The sequence below is a fragment of the Hippopotamus amphibius genome, chromosome 4 (assembly GCF_030028045.1).
Source record: "Hippopotamus amphibius kiboko isolate mHipAmp2 chromosome 4, mHipAmp2.hap2, whole genome shotgun sequence".
Lineage (NCBI taxonomy): Eukaryota > Metazoa > Chordata > Mammalia > Artiodactyla > Hippopotamidae > Hippopotamus > Hippopotamus amphibius.
Genome location: NC_080189.1, coordinates 30,331,886 through 30,350,396, shown reverse-complemented (window position 1 = coordinate 30,350,396; position 18,511 = coordinate 30,331,886). Strand labels below are relative to the sequence as shown.

Genomic DNA, 18,511 nt, shown 5'->3' with positions numbered 1-18,511 from the left:
AAATAGCACTGGGATTTGCACACTGGAACATAGACTGCTTTTCAGAAAATTAAATTCTAGTCCTGTGGCTCTTTTCTCAAGTAGTAGCTTGACCTCTATCGAGCTAGCTAACCTCTGTGGATTCCCTATTTTCTCATCTGTGAAATAAAGAGATTGGAAAATCTCTAAGTATTCTTACAGTACTAGAATACTTCATGCCTATTTGAATCACTGAAACTTGTTAAACTGATTGCATGAGAAAGTTAAGAGCATAAGAGAGGTAGAGAAATTAAAGATAGCATAAAGAAAGCAAAAAGCTTTAAACATGAGTCAGTAGGTCAGTAGATGATGTCATTGCTAGGAATATGGAAAAGGAAAAGGAACAGGTTTGGGGGAGAATATGATTAATGTCATTTCTAACAGTTTAAAGGGCTGTCCAATTTGATTTGTGGCTTTGTTTTTATCAAATTATTTATTTTATACTGTCTTCTATATTACGTAAGCATCAGATTTGAAAGCAGATGTTTTTAACTTATAGATTCTTTTCATTGGAGATTCAACCAACAGAGGGATAATGTACTATCTGATCGAAAGATTGAATGAAACCTTGCAGGAATGGCAGAAGGTGCATGGCACTAAATTCTATCACAACGTCAATGGTGGGAAGACCTCGATCGGTTATTCCTACTATCCCCAGTTCTGGATAAGCTCTTCATTGAGACCAACATTTGAAAAAGCCCTTGAACATCTCTTGCAAAGGTACAGTGGAACTATGTTGAACGAAACAACACCGCAATGGACTGATGTTTTACTAGCTGTCGCAGTTGTTCGCTGTATATCAAATGTGCTGAAAAGTTTAAATACCAAGTAATATGGCTGAAAACGAGTTAGAAATGACAAGGGGGTCCTGTGATCAGGATGCCAGATATGGTTCAATGAAATGTGAGGCAGTGCTGTTAAAATGTTTACCATCTGTTTCAAGGCAACATGTGTTATTTTTCTTTCTGGATTTCAGATCACATCCCCTGGAGAATACCAGCCAGACAGTATTGGTTGTTGGTGGTGTTCAGTGGCTTAATTCCAATCACCTGCAAATTATTCACAAGGTTTTAAAGAGGTAAATTTCTGCAACAATAATTGTCATTAGTATTCTAAGTAAAAAAAAAAAGTTACTCTTGATGTAACAGAATTTTATCAAGATTTTATATAAAGAAAACTTGTAATTTATAATTCAGTACTTAAAGTCTAGTTTAAAATGTTTCAATATACTTTTATATCCAGTCACAAGATAGCTCTTCAGCATCCAAGTTTACGTTTACTGCAGACCAAAACATACCCACTGACACGTAAAACTCTATCCACACACACACAGAAAAAAAAAAAACACACTAATGTACATCAAATCTATAAAATGAGAATTTAGTCCTATATGCCAATTTTCACATTCTAAAGGAATTCCACTGTGCTTGCTTATGTAAACACGGACATCTAGAATGTAATCAGAGTTCATGGCTTGCGTTCTGATTATTTTGCAGGGAAAATTTACTCAATATCCTTGTGATCATCAAAACTTTGGGAATTGGATTTCATCTGCCGGTAGATGGAGTACACTTCTTAACACAGGTAAGCCCATTTTCACCAGGCTGTGTGAACTTTTATAGTTCCTATAAGGATCCTTGCTGGTGTCTGAAAAAAAAACCCAAGAGGCACTACATAATATTAAGCAAGGTTCAAAACATTCCAAGAAGATGATATACTCAAGGATTATTATTTTAAATCAGTTATAATCATTCCTGGAAAGAAGGGGACTACAGCCCATAATTGTGTTGTAAATAATGCTTTGAGTTCATAAAAGAAGAAAGAGGGTACCAGAGTTTGAAAAGATAAAGACCTGAAGGGTAGATGAGAGGGATTATACTTAAGTATCTCCCTACCTCACTAATGTTTCCTACGCTGTAAAAGGCTCCTGCTGAAACCACACGTGAAATTGTCAGTATCAATGAGTACTTTGGAAAAGTACTCATTTGGAAGATGATTTCTGACTGAACTGATTGCTTTAAAAAAAGTCGTCTTTGAAGTGGTATCATTCGTTTTGCCTCTGGTTGGATATTCATAAATGAAAGGAGTTAGAGGCCTCTGACCAGTTCTCATAGAAGGCAGTAAATTGGTATTCTCAACACTAAATGGAAGTCTCAGAAAAGAAAGGAAAGACAACATCTGTAGGTAAGAGAACCAGCTGCTTTCGCTCACCGAGAAGAGTTCACAGGCAGCCGGGTTTGTGTGCAATTGCTCAGGGGAGCTCGGGGAGCACTGGGAATTGGGGATACAGGAGGCTGTCCATTTAATGTGTAAACCGAGTGAGATTTATTTTCGTGTCAATTATGAGCACTCCTAGCTTTCTCCAGCACAGATTACAGGACTCCCCTCTCCTTTCATGAAACTTTGCCTGCCTGGCCACCAGATCTGTGATGCAAAAGCAAGAGAATTGGTAGAAAGTGGCCCAAATAAAACCTCCAAATTCAGCCTGTTGGCGTCAAGAGGGGGTAAGGTCATTTAAAACGAGTTGAGACACTTAGCATCTGGGGTAGCTGAAGGGTCTGAGATGGTCGGGGATTAGAAGAGGGGTCTTCTGATAATTTTTTTTATGGGTTATGAGTTGAACCTCCTTTAGTGTTATTTGAAGGCTGCAGGTCAAGTTTGCGATTCCTTCTTGAGGGTTCTGGTGGCTCTGCTTTGCTTCCTTGATAGTGGCTTCTCACAGGAACAGGAGTACTTGTGATGCCTACTTAGATTTAGGATGAATTTGTCTCAGTCAGCAGTTCTTTGGCACTTACCATGTGCCAGGCAGTGTTAGGCATCATGCCAGCCCCCAGGTTCCCGTGGTGCTCATCCGCCTTTGCAAACTGCATGAAGACAAAAGGAGGGAAGAAGAGGAGGGGGAACCATAGAACCAAAGAGAAAGGGACAAGAGCCAGTGGAGGCAGAAAAGAACCCTGAACTTGTCATCAGACGCTGGCATTCATCATCCTCACCGTGGCCATTCAAGGCATGGCCTCTGCCTTCCTCAGTAGACTTAGTCCTTGCGTCCAGGGCATATGCTCACATGTGTACACACACACACACGTATACACACATGCATTCACACGCACACACACACTCCACCACTGAGTGTTTCGGCTCCTCAAGCACACCATGCTCTCAGTCACCTCCAGGTCTTTGCGTCCCCTGTTCCCTCTTCTTGGAGCCCACTCTCTCACCACCTCCGCACCTGGGTAACTTCCAGTCACCCTTCAAGTATTAGTTTAAGTGCAGTTTCCTCTGGAAGACGTAATTGACACCCTGGACTCAATTGGCTCTTCCTGCCACGAGCTCCTGTAACAGTGTCTGGTGTCCTCTTTTGTGTCTCTCAACAGACACCAGCCTTGGTTGTCTCTCTCCCCTGCTGGACTAATCTCTGTGGGGTAGGGACAGGGGAGGGAGGTCTGCACTGCTCACCCTGGTACCACAAATGCAAAACACAATTCTCAGCACATAGGAGACTCTCAGAAACCCTCTCGTGCGTGAATGAGCGAGTGATATTTTGTAGGATTTGGCTATTCCCAGATCATCCCTTCAGGACTGAGACATTCATTCCCCTGGGCGCTGTGAGTGTGACCTGAGTCCCAGCAGGAATTGCCTTTTGGGCAGAGCCTCAACCAAAACTAAGCCCCCTTTCCTTAATTTGGGCCATTTCAGAAGGGCCATCCCAGCTCTTGAACTCCCGGTGGGATCAGCATCTCAAGGTTGCTCTCCTGGTGGCCCCCTGCATGCAAATTTCTGGCTCAGAGTCTGTTTCCCAGAGAACTGACCTTTCTCTGTAAAACACTCACTGTGAAGTTTCTTCTGCGTTTTATAATTGGACACATTAAAGTTGAGAGGATACTGTAACCAGACACGAAAAGGCCGGCAAACAGTATTGAGCACCTTGAGTGTTATTTTTCAGGTGCTGACATAGACCAAATTCCCATCGGTCTCTTTTCCTCCAGGTTTCTCCTTTAGAAGCCTTTTCTATTCACTGCCTTTCTTTGGGGGCGGGGGGAGGGTGTGCGGGACCACTTTTCTTTGAATGTCACATAAAAATAGTTATGCAAGCACGGTGGAGAAGAGAGAAAATTAGATATCTTTGTACTGTTTCTTTTACTTTGCAGATGGATTAACAAATGCAAGTAATTATTTGCTATTTTACCTGGAAGATGAAAAAAAATTTTTTTTCTCTTTAGAAAAGGGAAGGGTAGTACAATTCCCTCCCTGTGTCCGTTTGGGTTCTCGACGACACAGACACCACGACAAGGTTTGCTGAAAAAGGAGATTTATTAGAAAGAGTGTCTGAGAAGAATAAAGAGGAAGGAGCAGAAGTAGATGGGAAGAGTTTCAGACAACACCACCCAATGCATATCAATCTTCCACCAAATATTTTTTGAGTGCCTACTGTGTACTGTGAACCATGTGTGGCTGTAATGTGTCTGATATGAATGGAGTAGGAGAAGGATGGATTAGGTAGGAAGAGTCTCTGACTGCAGGTCAGTCTGAGAAAGTCTTGGCCAAGCTGATGAGGAATCCTGGAGATGGAGTAGTTAGTGGACGTGTCCCTCTTCTCAATAGTGGACCTGAACTAGAATCCCCGCCCAGCTCCATCATTGCCTTGGACATGGTTGGGGAGGGAGGGAGGAATATGATTTAGAGTAGCAGCAACTCGAGCCTTCCCTCAATTCCGGGATTCCCTGAAGCACACACCTCCCCATCCCCAGCCAACCAGCAAACCTCACTCGGCTCAGAAACCCCTCTTGAAATCTCTCTGTCCAGCTTTCCCCCTGCCCCTGCAGAGCTATTCCCTTTTCTCTCCCAGACCAGAGCCTGGTATATTTACCTCCAAGAAAGGACTTAGGAAATATTTACATATCTGTTTCTCCTATTTCTGTGTGTATGCATATGTTTTTATTTTTATTTTTTTCAGACCTTTATTGGAATATAATTGCTTTACACTGTTGTGCCAGTGTCCGCTGTACACCAAAGTGAATCAGCTGTATTTATACATATATCCCCATATCCCCTCCCTCTTGAGCCTCCCTCCCACCCTCCCTATCCCACCCCTCTAGGCCATCACCAGTCATCGAGTTGATCTCCCTGTGCTCTGTAGCAGCTTCCCACGAGCTATCTATTTTACATTTGGTAGCGTGTCTATGTCAATACTCTCTCATTTCGTCACAGCTTCCCCTTCCCGCGCCCGCCCCAGGTCCTCAAGTCTGTCCTCTACATCTGCATTTTTATTCTTGCCCTGCCACTAGGTTCATCAGTACCATTTTTTTTAGAATCCATATATATGCGTTAGCATACGGTATTTGTTTTTCTCTTTGTTTCTCCTATTTGAATTCAATGTCTCAAGAGCAAGTGCCATGATTTATTTATCCATGTATTCCTGTCCCTCAGCATAGAGGCGAAAACAAAACATAATGACTAAAGGAATAAGAAATCAAATAGATGGAGCTAGAATTTGTGATTTTCAAGCCTTGATTTTTAAATTGAGACTCTTAGATACTTCCGTGGATCTCTGTGGGCAATAAACCCAACTGCTTTTCATAGAAGAAAAAGCTCCAAACTGTGTGTCACTATAAATGTGGATGTATTGCTGTTTTATATATACATAAATGTTTATATCTGTATTTTGAAAAAATTAGAACACGTCTTAAGATCAATCTTACAGTAAGATCAATCTAAAAAAGTTGACGTTTACATGATTTTACCTGTTATTAAATCATAAAACAATCCTCTTCATCAAAATTCTCTTTCTTCTCTTTTTCAATACAGAGTGAAGTTCAGAATTTATGGAAAGAAAATTTGATTATTCTGGAAGCTGCAAAAAAATATGGCTATGAAGTGGTTGACACATTCACTATAACAATGGGGAGATACAAAGAGTTTTTGCAGGGGACTTGTGGGTGTCATTTTCATGAGGTATTTATGCTGGTTTTCAGATTTTTGTAGCTTCTGATTTTTTAAAATTTCTCTTTATATCTTTAATTGCATTGTCAGTCTTATTTTGCGTTAAAGATACTATGTCCAGAAGAGATTCAATGATGTGTACATCATCACTCAGCCAAAGCATGTAGCAGTCACAACCTGAGCCTCTACAAAATGAAGGGTGTTAAAGTAATTAGTGTTTATGTAGACACCTGAAAACTAGAATCGCTGGTCACCACGGGCAGGAAGATGGAAACCTGGAGAGCACATGTCTTTTTTAATAGACTCTGAGCCGTCCCATCAGAAATTGTATCCAAAGAAGGTGGCAAATGTTGTAAGTGGAGGCAGCTTGAAAATCAAGGCTAAGCTGATGAATGCTCTTCCTCCATTGGTTTATCCAGTGTGTTAACCAGAGGGCCTGTGGTGTTTTGTTTGTTTGTTTGTTTTGTGGTTTTGGCTTTGTTTGCTTGTTTGTTTGTTCTGGCCACACCCATGCAGCTTATGGGATCTTAGTTCCCAGACCAGGAAGAGCGCCAAGTTCTAACCACTGGACCACCAGGAAATTCCCGGAGGGCCTGTGTTTTGAATAATTTTTCCTTCTAGTGGTGGAAATGATTTTATTTGTAGGCAGTAATTAAACAGTCTTAGCTAAGAAGGTGATAGCAGAAAAAAAAACTTTTTTTTTCCTTTTCCCCGTCCTTTCAAACTGTGGAGTATTTCCTCCCTACATTTGCATAAAGTCCTGTAATTTTAAAACCACTTGCAGATAATAATAGGACTCCATTCACTTTCAGGCATAAGAAGACTCTCACTTCAGTATTAAAATTGCCCAATCCTGTGTTATAACCACATGAAGTTATTTCCTATCTGCAGCTCAGGCCTGCCTCAGTCTCAAAAGCCCAAAGTAAGAGAGAGGGTGCAGGAGGCTTCTTTCCTATTTCCCCATCATGCTTTGCTACTCTTCTTCTCCCATCTCTTTCTCCATTGGGTCAGGTTAGGGAGGTGTTAAGGGCAACAGAAGTCTGACTTGAGTGGCATAAGCATAACCCATCCATGTGCTTTCTGGGCACAGCATGCTAATTCTTTCTTTTCAGGGTGCTCTTTTGGACTTCCTTGAAGACACCCTCCCCTCTCCCCACACCAAGCCCTCTGATAATAGCTTCTTTGACAGAGGCAATGCCTCCCTTACAGTTGTATTCCTTCCTTGGCCCCTTGGCTTCCAGTTGCCCATACCTCTGTTGGGGGGGTCACATTGTTTCTCCAGGCATCCTCTTGGAAAATATTCCACATAGCACTGGGCTTGCTGTACTCAGTTGCCCACATTTAGTCCACAAGAAACACCCATGCATCCTTGCTTTGCTGTTGCTAGAAATCATGGGCTCCCAATGCAGCCCTGTCTCTTTTTTCCTCTCTTTCTCTCTCTAGCTCTCACTGTTACTCTTGCTCTTTCACTCTATCTGCCACCTTAAAGCTGATCTATAGCCATGGTGTCTCATCCCAGTTCTAATGTTCCTCAGTCCCAAGAGGACATATATCTTCCTCTTAGAGTTGGTCTCTTGAAGTCCCATCTCACTTGGCTTAAAGCAAGGATGAAGCAACTGCCCAAGATGGAGGCAGACCACAGAGTATTTGGAAAACGCCCTTCACAGGAATTCTCTCTCTTCCTTTCTTTTCCCAACTCTTAATCAGACAAAGGTTTGCTAAGCTGGATTTTGTGCACGTTTTGCATGCATTGTCCCTACATTGCTTTGGACTATGAGATTACTTGGCTGCTGCTGTTGGCTCTAGATCTCAAGAGCTTCAGCCAAAACTGTGATGGAGATTGTCTCATTTGACCATCCTGTCAGATACTGATCCAATTGTTCTTTCTTGTGTGGCCCCCTTTAAGTGGATTGACTAATAAGGCGACAACTAAAGGTTTCTTCTGATCCTGTTTTTCAGCCCTGATGACTATCAGAATCATCTCGATCCTCAGATTTTTATGAATATCCAAAAGTTACTGACACTGCATTGGTTCTTCTGTATGTTCTGCTAATGGATTCATGTTATATTTTTGTGTGACAAACGGAACTGCATCTCAGAGAAGCGAGAGCCTCTGCCAACAGTAGAGAACATGGCATTTCAAGTTTTGATTTTAGCAACTTGAAGCTTGGCTGTGCTGTTGCAGAACAGATTTTTAAGCTGTAGGATACTGTGATGTCTACTTACTTCTTCCATTAGAAAATATCCTTCCAGGGTCTATCCTATTTGCAAAAGGTCAGGCCTTAGAAATACAAGAGCAGGTAGCTTGGAAGAGGAAGAAACAATGAACTTGCAGCTGAGCCAGCCCAGTATCACCATAACCATTTTGGCGGCAAAAACAAGTCAGAGGTTGCCAAACCCACAGAAAATGGGCACTTTGAAAGACAACATACAGGTGGGGTTTTAGAAAAGGTTTACTTATTTATTTTTACATAATAGGTCTTTAGTTAGTATTTTGCAGGAGGGTATATTTTTCTTTTTTCAGCTTTAGTACTCTGGAAGTGTAAAAAAGACAAGTCCTCCAGTGGTCTCCCACGTGGTTCCAATGAAAAACAAAAGATGTGGGAATTCTCTGGTGGTCCAGTGGTTAGGACTCTGCACTCTCACTGCCAAGGGCCTGGGTTTGATCCCTGGTCAGGGAACTAAACTCCCACAAGCCACACGGCGTGGCTAAAAAAATAAAAACAGAAGATGCACTTCCTACATGATTGCATTATGTGTATCTCTTGCCATAGGACAGTAAGAGTCATGGAATTTGAGAGCTACAGTAAAGACTCTTTGAGCCATCAGAACTAGGATATTGGCTTCTAATTATTACTAATAAAAACCATCCTTAGTTTTCATAATCATGATTTAAGCATGTCAGGTAAAATTACTTCACCTATTGCTTTTATAATTTCTTGTGCGCAATTATTATATACAAATTGTTTTTTATGAAACCCTGTTTCTAATGTGTAACATTAGTTAGTAACAACCATTTTTTTCCCTCTGTGCTCAACTCAGGAGCCGGCAAAGGAATTTGTCGTACAGTAAAAGCAAGAATTAAGATCTGCTGTATTAGAGCAATAAGAATTTGGGTTTGGGAACCTTGTGGCTTTTGGTGTTCAATTAAACCATTCCGCAATAGAGTCACAGATACCTGAGAAGGATTGCTGTAGTCATCACAGTAAGGTCTTGATGTATTCTCTTTGATTTGTGGTGAGAATTCTATCATAGACATAACAAACCTGTTCCAAGGGGCTCTTGTTGCCATAGGTGAGATTAAAGGTCTTGGGGCATCTCTTTCATGTTTCCAGTCACCAAGAGAGGATATGTTGCCACCATGAATCTATAAACAATTTCCCAACTGGTATGCATCAATTTTGACTAAAATGTTGCTGCAGATTAGAAAAGCAGGTGTTTCTCTTCATGGGTAGAAATGGAATTTTGTTTTCCCCATGTTTATACAGGACAACAAACAGGATCCAGGTAGCTCTTGCCCAAGAGTGGTTTTGGATGGTGCCTTTAGTTATGTGACAAACATCTACTCCGAGTGAGCTAAAAACTGGAAAGGATGCAAACATATTACCAGCCCAACTCTGGCTGCAGAAGGGGCAGATCCACAACCAATTGTTATGTGATTATTTGTTAGTCTGACCAGCTGTACAGACTTTCTATGATGTCTATGTTTCCTGGCAGATGTAGCTCTAGCTTTTGACTCAGTCAAAAAGAGAACAAAACAAAACAAAACACAAAAACCCTCTGGCATCACCGCCCAGCTCTAATATCAACAGGTTTCCTTTGATTCTTGCACCTTGGAAAGAAGAGAGTTTCAGTTCTTTGGCAGAGATGATTTCCTGTTATTATATAATCTTAATTAAATTAACAAAGTTTGTCTGCCCTAGAAATGTTTTCCTTTTGCATTGTGGACCTATAGGTTTTCTCTTTTCCTTCAAACTTTCAAAGTTTATCATGAACACAATGGAAGAAAAAAAGCCTTTAAATTTATCTATCTAAAAAACTGAAATATTGACTTTTCAAGAAAAAGATAAGTGATTCAAATATAGTTATCTTTATCTTATATAGCAAATCCCAGAATTTAACTATCAACATGACAATTTTTAATAAATTAGTAATGGAAGTCTGATTCAACAAAATTCAGTGTCTGTGTAAGTGTTGTATTAATTGCTGTCAAATTAAGTAGAAAAACATTTTGTAGGATTCCCATAAACATCTCAAACTCAACATGTTTCCACATTGAGAATTAATATTCCTTTCACGCCTTCTTCTTCTCTAGTGTTCCTGATTTACTCTCTTGCACTGCCATTTACAAACTATGTCATCCTTGACTCCTCTTCACCTTTCTTCAGCCCCCTAACTTCCAACCAGCTAGTTACCAAGTCCTGTTTACCTCCTAAATATTCTTCCAAGCCTTTCCCCTAAACTCTGTGCCAATTGCTTCGACCATGTTTATTCTTTTACTTAATTGTCCAGTATTTATTTTTTGAGTCCAATTCTTGAGCTGAACAGTAGTAATGCAAAAATAAATGACACATTTTCTACCTTCGACACATTGTAGTCAGAGAGTCAAGCATAAAAATCCATATTATGAAACAATATGTTAGAAAGATAAAAATAGATATATATTTAATGTATATAAATATAAAATATGTTAAAATAGATATAAACTGTAATAACACCATGAAGGGGCACCTAATCCAATCTGAGGATTGAGTGAACCTCTCCTTGAAAAGTATCCAAGTTTATTATTAAAGAATGAGTAGGCCTTAGTAAAGGTAATAAGGTAATAGCAGAAGGAACCATTCCATCCCCATAAGACAATGTGAACCAAAGTAGCTTTGAAATAACCTGATGTTCTCAGAAAATCACAAGCAATTCTGTATGTTGCAGAACATAATTATAAAAGGGGACTGGGAAAAGTACGCTAGGGCCAGATCATGGTAAGAGCTGAGACTTTATCCTGTAGGTGATGGAGGGTCAATGAAAGGTTTTGGAGAGAAGTGAGATGGTCACATCTTCGTTTCACATAGGTAAGCGTGATAACCATGAGGAGAGAAGAACTGAAAAGGACTAAATCAGGGAGAGAAGTTGAGACTTTTTCAGAAGTCATATGGGAGATGTCCAAAGCCGGACAGAGACAGCAGTCATAAGAGAGAAGCAGACAAATAGCCTATTTAAGAAAAATCTGTAGATCTTATGAGTGGCATGAGGGAGTAGGAAGAATCAAAGATGATTCCTAACTTGGGTGATGGATTAGAGAACTGAACCGGCACTTGAGACAGAATAACTGAGAAGGTACGGGCTTAGGAAAAAGATGATAAATTCTGTTTTGAACATGTTGTGTTTGGGATGCAGGTTGAGATCCCTAACAGGCAGTTGGAGATATACATCTGAAGCTTGAGGGACAGGATGGGTCTGGAGATAAAAAGTTGGAAGTCCCCGGAAAATAGGTAATGGTCAAAACTGTGAAAATAGATCATCCAAAGAAAGTGAGTAGAGTAAGAAGAGCTGAGGAAGGAACTCTTGGAAACACCAATATTTAAGCAAAGTTTGGAGAAACAGGAGCATTTGAATTTAGAGAATAAACTGTTAGAGGAAAGCAGTAGTAGATTGTGGTGCCAGGGAAAGACAAAAAGTGAAAATGTATAAGGAGAGATCGAAATAGGGTTAATGTCAAATGTCATAGATATCTCTCTTAAGACAGGGATTTTAGAAGCTATTGATTTTGGCATTAAGAAGATCCTTTCTTCCCAAATTAAGTGTAGTTTCAGTAAAATATTGAGGCAGGAAGTAAACTACAATACATTGAAGAGGTTTAAGAAATGAGAAAAGGTAAAACCTTTTAACAAGTAAAAATAAGAAAGAGGAGAAGATATTGGATTTAGAAAAGAAAGTGCTCTGGGGCAGTTTATGGGAGGAACAACTTTGGCATGTTTATGGGCGGGGGAGATAATCAATACTCAGGCATACAGTAAGAATACAGGAGCTGGTAGGACTGTTGGATACAGTAAGAATACAGGAGCTGGTAGGACTGTTGGATACAGTAAGAATACAGGAGCTGGTAGGACTGTTGGATACAGTAAGAATACAGGAGCTGGTAGGACTGTTGGATACAGTAAGAATACAGGAGCTGGTAGGACTGTTGGATACAGTAAGAATACAGGAGCTGGTAGGACTGTTGGATACAGTAAGAATACAGGAGCTGGTAGGACTGTTGGATACAGTAAGAATACAGGAGCTGGTAGGACTGTTGGATACAGTAAGAATACAGGAGCTGGTAGGACTGTTGGATACAGTAAGAATACAGGAGCTGGTAGGACTGTTGGATACAGTAAGAATACAGGAGCTGGTAGGACTGTTGGATACAGTAAGAATACAGGAGCTGGTAGGACTGCCTTCCTCCAGGTCAAGCACACCGGTAAATAGTTGGTAGGATGCTGGTAAATGAACGAAGTGAGATGGAAGGTCTTCTTCCCTATCATTCATTTGTCCTGGACTATTACAATATCTTCCTCTTGGAACCTTCACTTTCAACTACTTGAGTTCATCTTTCCTGCGCCCACCACGTGTAATGTTTCTATACTTCAAATGGAATGGTGTCATTAAAATCTTTCAGTGGCTCTGTAAGTAAAGAAGAGTCACAGAAGCTTTCACTACCTACCATCCCCACACCCCCGTTTTTGGCAAGTAATGCTAAACAGTCCCTTCTGTGTAAAATAATTCATGTTCATTCCATCTGCAAGTGAATGCTAGTCTTTCCTAGCAGCTGATTAGATTAAAGATCGGTGCCAGGTGAGAATGAACTCATTAGCCATAATGGAGCCCAACCTTTCCTGAGATGGATTGACACAAAATCTTCTTCGAAAGGGAGCATCCTGTATTGAATGGTGGATACCCAATAACATCAGGGTATCTCTCTTAAGAAGGATAATTAAATGGAAGATGAACAGAGAAGAGTGCCGGTCACTCTTTGTTGCACTAGTATTTTGTCCCCAGGAGGCAGCTATCCAGTCCAGCCTCTGCAGTACTGGAATGTGGGATGTCCGTATGCCTTAGAAAGAGGTGCTGACCCAGCACTATTTCATTTCATGTTCTATGCAATGAACACTCATTTCTGGAGGTTTAACTACCAACCTTTAAGTGCCAAGCTGAGATGGACTTTGAACTGCTTTGATTAGCACTTTTCCTACTTTAGGTTTTAGTGTTCTAGCCTGGTGAAAACAGGATCTGCGGTTTGGGAAATACTCTATCTCCCTCCACTTTAAGGATTCTTAAATAATATTAGTATATTAAATGATCCCAAAAGCCCTTACAGCAAAGAAATGGTTTAGCTTAGTTTGACCCAGTTTTTCCCAAAATGTTGACCACAGAACCACTTTTCTTTTTTTAATAACTACTATTAACACCTCAGTAAACACACTTTGGGAAGACAAGCATAGAGAATAAGGTCTAAAATCACACTTAGAGTACAGATGAAATGTGGCAGATTGACCACAAATATTTATCTTCTCTTCCACTTGAAACTCCATGGAAAAGACTATAAAGACATAAATCTTTACCACCATCACCACTGGCCCCCCCCCCAAAAAAAAAACAGAATAAGAGCTAACTCATAGCAGACAGGAAATCTGAATTCATTTTAAGAAGTTTGACTTAGCCTGCAAGGGAAGTTACAATGTAAAGTGCCTAACAAGGACCTACTGTATAGCACAGGGAACTATACTCAATATCTTGTAGTAATCTATAATGGAAAAGAATCTAAAAAAGAATATATATATATATATAAAACTGAATAACTTGCTGTACACCTGAAACTAACACAACATTGTAAATCAACTATATTTCAATAAAAACTAAAAAAAATATATTAAAGATTTTAAAACTGTTTCATAGCTTAAAAAAGTAAGAGTTCATATTTTCCCTAAAAAACACAAAGTGCTTAGAGAGGAGAAACACCAATTAGAGGAGGGGCATCCTTGACCCACGGATCCTCTGAAAGGCTTAGACCTGAAGGAACCATGTGCTGAGGAAGGCAGTGCTGCAGCACACATCAGAAAACAATTGGTTAAAGGTCTGTGTGCAAAACTGGTGTATCTTCAGTCCCTCACTCCAATCCATGCAGTCAAGAACCTACACCCACACATATGATTTCTTTTAAAATTTAACAGTAGAGAGTCTAGACTCAGAAACACAGGTGTAGCAAAGAGCAAACTAACCTAGAGGCTGAAATCAGAAAGCTGAAAGTAAAATTGGCCCCGGGAGAGTGGAGCCCCTAAACTTCTCCCCAAGCCCCCTAAATACTAGCAATCAGTCACATGCCACCTCAGACAGGAGGCTGGCGAGCTCTTCTGACAAGAAATGCATGGCCTAGTAGAAGATCTCTTAAAAAGGCCAGAGTGGTGCTGGGCAAATCCCTACAGTGACTCTAGCAGTGGGGAATGCTGATCCACACAAATTGTCTTCTAAATAACATTTTAATGCCATATTTTTTTTTCTTTTTACTTTTTTTTGGTCGCACTTTTTTTTTGATCCTTTCCGCAAGTAGGATCTCAGTTCCTCGACCAGGGATTGAACCTGAACTATGACAGTGAAAGCCTGGAATCCTAACCACTAGGCCACCAGGGAACTGCCAATAGTGCCACATTCTTAAATAAAAATTCCAAGTTCAGGAGAGACGAGTGGAAACAAATACCTGTGAATTAAGATCAAAATAGATTCCATGACTCAATAAGTCCATCTAAATAGAGCAGGGTAGGAACGTAGCCTGAAATCAATTAGACTAGCGAAGGTCATTCAAATAGTATCAAGAATCCAGAGACATGAATATTCAGCCACTTAGGAAACTGAGTTTAAGACAGGGAGTTAGTCTCTGGGGAACTGCATAGAAGTGCAAGATAGAACCAACAGTTTAACGTGAAACTGGTAAACTACTGGTCTGTAGCTCCTTCTGATGAATCTTCCCAACTTCAGAGCGGAATTTGTTCCCAAAGTCAGGAACTGAGCTTTGACTAGGGGCAGGAATTAAAAAGGCTCAGCTGTCAGAGTAAGAAGGGTTGAAGATTTGAAAGTGGGGTGGGAAACAGAGACATTGCATATGCGGAAACACCAAAAACAAAAAGCAAAAAAACACCAAAAAAACCAAAAAACTCATTCCTAAAGAAAACTTAGTCTTGCCCTCTAATCCTCAGCATCTTTGACCCATTCGGAAGTTGGACTCCTTTCACTCAAAACATAGCTACATAGCATATTTCATGTGGCCATAATTAAATATTGGGGGTGGGGGACTAGATGAAAGAATTCCTTATTATCTGTAAAAATTGCATGATTTCCTGAAATGGAATAAGGACTGGCTTCTAGCTATTGTTTGTCACTTTATTTTTATTCTATTTCTGTGAATTCTTAAGCTACTTTTTCAGCTGGTCATAAATTTTGTGACTGGATCTTGGATTGAATGCAGAATGACTATACCAAATAAAAAGTACTTCAATAGTATACATTTATCTTAAAAGACGACATTGGCAGCTTTTGCCTGATCAAGCTCATGTTTTTCCACCTTCGAAAGCCATTACCCTCATTCCTCAGACCCCACCCATGATTGTGAAATACGTTTGTAATCAGAACATCCCCCCTAATCCGGTCTAGAGATTTTGGAACACTTGCACCACTGAAAATTGTTTTCTATTTTGTTCTGTGAATCTGGAATCACATCAGAAGTTCCTTGGGTGTTATTCAAGTCAAGATCGGTTTTAGAAGAGGTATTTGCTCGTAATCTGCCTGACACTTTTCCAGTTCACCAAGCTTTCCCTTTTTATATTGGCTTTTTGAAAATTTATAGTTATTTTAGATGCAGCAATTAAGTGAAATGGTAATATGTTTATTCTGATGACTATTTATGTGAAATCAATTTTAAGTGTTGAAGTTACATGAATTTAATAGTAAAAGTTGCCATGTGCTTTTGCTGTGTAATTTATAACAATTTTTCATTTGTTTGAGAAGTCTTACAATAGCCGTTGACCCAAACCAGTCAAGTTCAGTTGCGGCCATTTGTATGCCTTCTAAAAGTTCTGTGTGCCCAAGTCCTTAATTATATAGAGATGTGGAAAGATCTACAGTCATAAACTGGGAGACCTCTTTGCATATAAGAAACCTAAGAGAAAGGATAAGTTACTTCTACACACCAAAGCACAGAATTTTTGTTAGACTGAGTCACAGAAAAATGTGATCATCTGCATATCCTATAATATCTTATCATTACCGCCCTTGATCCCGGCTCTGAAATTACTCCTTTCCAAGTTTCCATAGATACTATATTAAAAATCTGATGCTGTTTTGAAACACTGTAGTCTTTGCTTAAAAGTGTATTCCTACTTGTAACAATCCAAAATTGAACATTGCTGTGAGAAAAATAATTTGTGTTCTTACACTTATACTTGTGATTAGGGAACAATGCTGATCTAACAGGTTATCACACTTTATGGAGACCAATTATCCTTCACTCTCGCCTCCTAATTTTAAGTATAATTTAACACAGCATAGCCACAAAAAGAAAATAATGATGACAAAACTAAAGACAAGGAATTACTTTGGATTAAAGCGGAAAAAAAAAAAAAAAAAAACCAACGCTAACACTCATGTTTCAAGTAATGTAAACATTTGCCTAATCATGTGGGTATGTGTTATTAACCATATGCAGTAGTTCCTTTTTCCTCTAGGTAGATGTGTCTCTTTCTTAGTTGTCAAGTCTTATGCACCCAGATTTAGAGAAGCATTTGGAAGCATCAAGCCATTAGTATCTGTCTCTGATTGAGGTGACCACTGTATACAAACATCTAGGGTCCTCTGTCTCTGGTTCAAGGCCAAAATCTGTCGTTGTTTTCTGATAGCTCATTTTTGTTGTTTACTATTATTACACCCCAGAGATAAACCTAACATTTGTATTGCTAACACTTCTCTTTCAAAGCCACCTTCCAGTTGCCACTCTAGCTGGAATTTAGTAACACCAAATGGTCCTCTGATTTTGGAAGAACTTACATGGGCACATTTCCACACATAAGATCAAAGGAAAGAAACAGTTCACTCTTTACTGTACAGGTATCAAACATCTGTCACTTGCATAACATTTCTAAGACTTAAAAATGTAGCTAACTCCTTTTCCTCCACTTTAGAGTCCATAAGAGCAGGTGAAACATGGTCGTATTTTGAAACTCAGAGATATCAGTTTGACGGCTATGCCAGACAACGAATTTTACAAATAAGTTCAAAGAAATAATAGCTTTGTGAGCACATTATCATGGCCACCATAAACTAGCACTAAGTCTCCTTAAGGTACTTACTAAGGAACTATTCATTACATGGAAACAACACGGTGCCTGACCTTGGGGATCTAGTCTCAGACAATGTCTGTGAAGTCATTTCATTCTTGTTCTTACTTCAAGTATCTTAGACATGCGCCTTTATATAGTCCCCTTGAGATAGGGACTATATCTAAATTACCCCATGTGTTTCCTAACACAGAGAACTCTGAAAATTGAAAGATGGATATTATATGGCAAAAATAAATCATAAATTTTAATTTTATAAGATACAGCATCATGTTTCTCTTCTACTGCTTTTCTGTTATAAAAAGATTACATGAATTCTTGCTAATGCTAAACATTTTTAAATAAGTACATACAATAAAAACAAAACTATTTTTATTTTTACCCTACACACCCCCTTGCTCAATTTTCACTCGCTTCTCTATTGGAGACCCTATTAGCACTTTGGTACATAGCTCCATTTGAAACACATACTCTTGATTTTAATCCCGTGTAATTAAAACTATTAGGCTGTCAACACTTATGGTTGCTGGATTTTATGACATTGGCACTATTCAGAACTACCTTATTTCTCCATGAAAATTTTTAGGGAACAGGCAGTGTATAAAATATGTTTTAATCTGCAGGGTGAAAATTCCTATTTTTTTCTATCTCAGTATTGAATTCTGCTTATATTTGGCTTATACAGCCAACAAATTGAGTCCATGGGACGTTGATGATAGACTCATGTCCTATTGATAGATGGATATCTGGTATTGAAATTCTCCTCTCATCACTGCTTTTTTTTCTTTCCAAATGGTCTTGGCTATTTTCCTACATTTATTCTTTAAGATCTGTTTTAGAATTCCTTTGCCATGTACCCCCAAATCCTTCTGTGATTCAAATTGTAATAGCACTTTATTAACTTGGGAAGATTTAACATGTTGTGTCTTTCCATTTATTCATGTTTTCTTTTATGTCTCATTAAATTTTTGATGCATTCATCACCTGTCTTATAGGTCATCATTGAACTTGATGAGGTTGTTTTAATATTGTAATGAGATATTTTCTCCAATGTATTTCATTAATTACTGATGAAATATAGAAAAGCTATGTAATTTTTAAACATTAACTTTAAAATGTCTCATTTTACAGTGGATTCCTTTGAGTTTTCAGGGCAAGCAATCACATAGCTACAAATAATTCTTTCATAATCT

At 39.3% G+C, this 18,511-nt stretch overlaps 1 protein-coding gene across 1 annotated transcript in view; it reads left to right on the top strand.

Moving 5' to 3' along the window:
* The window catches only part of CPED1 (cadherin like and PC-esterase domain containing 1), a 270,311-nt gene that overhangs the window by 247,008 nt on the left and 4,792 nt on the right, over positions 1-18,511 (top strand). Inside the window, exons 19-22 of the mRNA XM_057732280.1 lie at positions 518-738; positions 995-1,096; positions 1,515-1,602; positions 5,824-5,970. Of these exons, the coding sequence (XP_057588263.1) occupies positions 518-738; positions 995-1,096; positions 1,515-1,602; positions 5,824-5,970 (558 nt within the window). The remainder of the gene's footprint in view (positions 1-517; positions 739-994; positions 1,097-1,514; positions 1,603-5,823; positions 5,971-18,511) is intronic.